This window comes from Abrus precatorius, unplaced genomic scaffold (genome assembly GCF_003935025.1).
Source record: "Abrus precatorius isolate BTA unplaced genomic scaffold, Abrus_2018 Scaffold2, whole genome shotgun sequence".
Lineage (NCBI taxonomy): Eukaryota > Viridiplantae > Streptophyta > Magnoliopsida > Fabales > Fabaceae > Abrus > Abrus precatorius.
Window position 1 is genome coordinate 22,542,610 of NW_020874362.1, and position 5,903 is coordinate 22,548,512.

General features: G+C 29.0%; 1 protein-coding gene across 1 annotated transcript; it reads left to right on the forward strand.

Moving 5' to 3' along the window:
- The first annotated feature begins 267 nt into the window (after positions 1–267).
- On the forward strand, positions 268–690 carry LOC113859623. The gene has a single exon (XM_027492346.1). The coding sequence runs from the start codon at positions 268–270 to the stop codon at positions 688–690; it is 423 nt and encodes a 140-aa protein (XP_027348147.1).
- Positions 691–5,903: the final 5,213 nt, after the last annotated feature.

A 5,903-nucleotide genomic window follows, 5' to 3' on the forward strand; every position in this document is an offset into this window, starting at 1 on the left:
TCTTCAGATCGATGGACAAATAGAGCGAACTATCAAAACTCTTGAAGACTTGTTATGAGCCTACATGATGAACAACAAGGGACTTGGGAGGAATGTATACCCATGGTGGAATTTACCTATAACAATAGCTATCATACTAGCATCATGATGGCACCGTATGAGGCATTGTATGGAAGGAAATGCATAACACCATTATGTTGGTACAAGTCTGGAGAGACAGTTCTATATGCACATGATTTAGTTCAAAGGCAGAACGATTAAATCAAGATGACCAGAGAGAAAATCAAGATTTCTCAAGACAAACAGAAAAGTTACTGTGATGGCTGGAGGAAACCATTAGAGTTTCAAGAGGGAGATCATATGTTTTTAAAGGTTTCACCTACCACTGGAGTCGGCAGAGCCTTGAAATCCAAAAAGTTGTCATCCAACTTTATTGGACCCTTTGAAATTTTGCAAAAGGTTGGCTCAGTAGCTTACCGAATTTCCTTACCACCTAGCCTTTCAAATATGTATCCAGTTTTTCATGTGTCCCAACTCAGAAAATACATCCCGGATCTATCTCATGTGATCGAACTTGATCCTATCCAAGTTCGAGAAAACCTCTCTTCTAATGTATTTCCGGTGAAGATTGCCGATCATCGAGTCAAGCAATTAAGGGGCAAAGAGATATCTTTGGTGAAAGTGATATGAAGTGCAAATGATGAAGGAAATGTAACTTGGGAGCTTGAAGATAAAATGAGGATGGCCTATCCTTATCTCTTCTAAGCTAGTGAATTTCGAGGGCAAAATTTCTAAAAGGGTGAGAGAGTTGTAACACCTTATTTTTGTTTGTTGTTAATTTTGTATTTTGTGTGAATTGTTAATATTTGTTACTTGAAATTAAAAGAGTTTTAGGTGTGTAAGTTGCAGGATTTCTCACTGTAACGAGATGTATGTCGCTGTAGCGAGAAATCAGCGTCTAGAATCAAGTATTTTGATGCTCTTTCGCTATAGCGAGTGGCTCTCATTGTAGCAAGAATGACAGATAGTAAAGTGTAATTTTGTCTGATTTTTTCACTGCAGCTAGAAAAGGTCTCGCTGTAGTGAGAATGTCGCGAGTTGAAAGGTATTTAAGAATTTACAAGTTGAGAAACTTGGATTATAATCTAAGCTACGACCCTTCTATGTTTTCTCTGACTTCTCTTTTTATTTTCTCAGCAAATCCTTGAAAAGCTTCAACTTTTCTTTGATCCAAGCTTAAGAGTTCATTTTTCTTACTTTTTGGTAAGTTCTTAAAGCTTGGTTCTCTATTCTTTGGTTATTTTCTTGTTTTTCCTCCTCTAAATAGGATCCCTTATGATATTTAGGAAGAAAGTCTTTTGAGCAAGATTCTTCAAAAACTCTCCACTAAACTTCTATTTCAAGGTAAGGAGAGATCTACCTTATTATTAAGAAAGTGGTATGTTTGTATTCATGAAAATGCTATGATGAAATGCATGATTTTGAGTATATGTTGGATGAGAACATGTTTTTGTTATGTTTGAAGTATGTTCTGTTGTGTTTGATGAAGTGTATGATCCTTGATTTGAGTGTATATGCATGTATGTGGTGGATTGAGTTTGAGGGGACCAACTCTTGGCAATGATTAATTGATATATGATGTAATAATGAACTAAAGTAAAATAGAGAAATAAAAAAACGTGAATAATATGGAAAGAGAAATGAAATGGAAAGTAATACGATAAAGACGAGTATGGATAGTTCATAGGTACACTAGGGTGTGGAAGATGGAAACGATTGAGAAATATTGGGAAAATGAGAGTGGTGGATGCTCTTTTTGAATTACGCAAAACAAATGAGAGTAAGTACATCACAACCCTCACATTTATTTCCTAACGAATACTTCTGACCATACTTTTGCTAAAAAGGGTTGGGTCAGCACACGTTGTATCCGTGTAGCTGCGACTATCCAGCGACTATCTATACTAAGGAATACCTTAAGGGATCCCAGGGGTAGTGAAAGTGCATAATGAGAACTCAGAGTATTAAGAGAGAGATGAAGAGTAACAAGCTGAATATTCAAAGATTGTTGCATGCATATGAATATGATTTTGTAACATGATTGATTGTTGTATTACCTTTATTTTACTGTGTGACTAATTGTGAATGTATGCTTGGTAATATGAATAGAGACTCATCCTTAAATAAATATTTCAGGGGACCAGGATGACTGCTCCCAGAGAGAGAATTAAGCTTGTAGATAGTTCTATACATAATATACTTAACTATGTATTTAATGAATATCAAAGACTATGCTACTTTAGAATTGTTGTACATGTTGATGATGTACCTAGGAATATCATTATGATAAAGATGGAACTATGTTATAGTATCCCTTTTGATTTTCCTGTAAGTAGAATACATTACACTCTGTGTATATATATTCCCTAGTACCGTGAGAACTTCGGCAGTCGTGACCTATTTGTTTACGTATCACGACCATGACCATCTCAGAAGACCATCCAGATGGACTTTCGAGTGAATTACTAGCACGAAGGTTACTGCAGATTCAGGTGATCAATACCTCAGGTTGGATGAGGATCTCAATTCTGACGACATTGCAGAAATAGAGAGATGACACGAGAACGACTAGTATCTTTATCAGTCTTTTTGGTGGATAGACTGTTCATTAGGACTTGTTATATTTTGTATTTTTTGTAAATATTGTAAATGAGTTCTAATGTATTTTGATGTATATTTTGTAAATGTTAACATTTTGTATATGATAAGAACAATGTACATTAATGTCATTTTAATGTTTTCTCTTAAAATTGGTTTAATTCTTATTATTTTGTTATTTAAGTTTTTATAAGTTTGAGCAAAATAAATACAATATTTTAAAATTTCACTTGTTATATTCAGTTGGTAAATGGATTTAACTAAATTTTTCCTTCTTAATTCTGAACTTATTTTCTTATTGTTTTGAATAAAATAAGGATGTTACACATTACATCCAAATTCAATATTGAATAATGATTAGGTTGTCATTGATACTAAGACTGTGATACTGATTGTGACATAAATTATTGTGCCTAACTAATTTCTTCTATCTCTTTGTCAAATCCTTTATCACTTTCATTTGGTACAGGGCCATGAAATTGCTCTTCCTCCACATTTTCATCATGCTCAATCAAATTTGAACAATCTAACCCTAGCTGACCATTAAACAATTCAAGATGTGCTGCAAAGCTTGGACTAGTCACAATATTATCAATGGTTTCTCTTTATCATTCAAAATTATTATGTCAACCTATTTAATTGAGGAGCACAACGCAACAATAACTCCATAGCTAAATTAACATTCTTACATACATACAAATATTTTCACTCTGTGAATATCTAAAAATTAGAATTAAAAATTAAACACCTTACTCACATTATTATCATTGCAAATTGGATAACTAATGTACATAATCACGCCTTGTCCAATCATTATAGACAACATCTACATTATCTGTCTATTATTTTCATACCCTAACTGCTATAATATACTATTTTACAATTATAAATAATTGATGATCGGATACACAACTATACAAATCGGTTGAACACTACTAAAAAGAACTCTTTTTATAGTATTTATAACTTTACCACTTGAGTGAATTAATATATATACAACTTTCAATTATATTTCTACTACAACTATTTTACAAAGGCGAACGTTATACTACAACAAAATTTCTCTATTGGCTTACTTATATAATAAATGTCCTAACCAAAGTTGCACAAAGTGAGGATAACTTATGTTAACTTATGTATAACTTTTGGTTAAGCATGTGACGTGTTACATAAATCATACTAAACAAGTACAACTTTTGTTTTAAAGCACAATTCACACTAGAATTATGATACTTATACTAAAATATGGTGGTGTTTAATACTAGCACGACTATAAGTAGCACTATATTTATATATAAGTTTTAAATCATTTAAATCAATGTGATTTATGTAGTATTAAAAGATATATTTTGATTTTATTTTATTTTTACAAAAGAGGACCTATCTAAAATTTGGTATTTTTATTTTATTTTATTTTAAAAATCTTAATTATTATTATAGTTTAATTTTTTAAATTTTAATTAATTAGAAACTGTTTTAAATATAATTGTAAAATAATCATTATAAAAAATAATTTTTAATTATATAATAATCCAAAGTTAAATAATAGCATAAAAAATATACATAGTATTAATATATTTTAAATTTTTTTAAAAAAGTCAATAAGTTATAATTAAATGATAATAAAAGAATTTCATCTTGCTTGTATTTGAAATAAATTGTTTATATTAAAAGCAAATTATATGATATGATTTTCATTTTTCAAACTCTCGTTCTCTTAGAAGATTCCCCGTAGGACTACCGTCCAGATTCCAAGTCTCATTTGTTTTGGAAGGAAACTCTTGGCTCGGAAAGAAACATCATTGCTGCTGCTACGTCCCTTTCTTATCACTGCACCTATTTCCTGCCACCGACTCCACCCAACGATTGTTTTTTTTAATAGTATTTAATACAAAAAATAAATAATATAATTTTATTAAATTATAACATTTAATATTAGTATATAATTTAAATACATAAAATCATATAATATAAGAACAATTTAATATATATAAATTTATATTAGAAAACAGTAATATTACCATCGCATTAATCACTCCCATGAGGCCATAACCAAACATGTGGGCCAGATATTTGTGGGCTGTAAATCTGACATAAATTCTAATCTTAATCAGTGCAATTAAATGTTAATTGCATTTCTGTACCCTTCAAAAGATAATGTTAAGTATGTATGAAAGAAGTTTCCAAAGTAGACCAAAATGTTTTACTAAACGTTCTAAAACAAAATCTAAACAACACCACTTGAATTTTAAATTTCAACAACTTATTTTGGGGGATACATGTATTTTAAGTCAACCATTTCTCTGACAATTTTAATTAAAACTAATCATAATACACATGCTCTGCATGGGTTAGCAGAGCATGGGCATTATCAAACAAAATCACCAGTAATAAATAAATAAAATTTATTTTACTATAATTGTTATAAAAAGGAAATTACCAAAATATCTATTCATAGTAATTTCATATTTTTATGCTAAAGCCTATAATTATAGTCGACACGCATCAATCCCTTATTGTAGCTTAAATAGATAATATTACTTAAAATATATGATTTTATTATTATAATATTGTTTGTATTTTTCATAATTATTCATTTCATTATTATAATATTACATGTATATAATTTTATTCTTAAAACTAAATCATGATATAGAAATGAACATAAAATACGATAGTAAAATAATATTGTAATATAAATTTAAATTTTGATATCTAATTTTGTATCATTTTCATATTTTGGAGATACATATATTTTAAGTCAATCGTTAATCCGACAAGTATATTTGAAATTAATAAATTACTCGAATATTATTAATTTTATAAATTAAAGAACATTTATTATTAATAAGAATAAATTATTTTTTAATTTAATAAAAATACCTCCAGCTTAATATAGTATATTAAAATTTAAAATAAAATTAAATTAAAATAACGAAATATTTTAAAAGATAAATTATAAAAATAAATGTTAAATATAAAAAAATTATATAATAAAATTCCATATTATCAAAATAATGATTCAAATTTATTACATAGAAATAAATTAAATATATCAATAGCGATTTCAAATTCACCCAAGAAAAAGATATGGGGATATCAAAATTTCACTTGTTATGAATATCTGGCAATAATCAATTGGATCTTGTTGAATATTTTTGTCCACAAGGCACTACAATTACAGCACCAACTAGGCCAACACTCACTATCAAATGTTACAAAATTCAAAATCCCATATTATCAAA

Excerpts from the sequence above, each read along its gene's own strand:
- LOC113859623 (XM_027492346.1), top strand. The coding sequence starts at position 268 with ATGACCAGAGAGAAAATCAAGATTTCTCAAGACAAACAGAAAAGTTAC.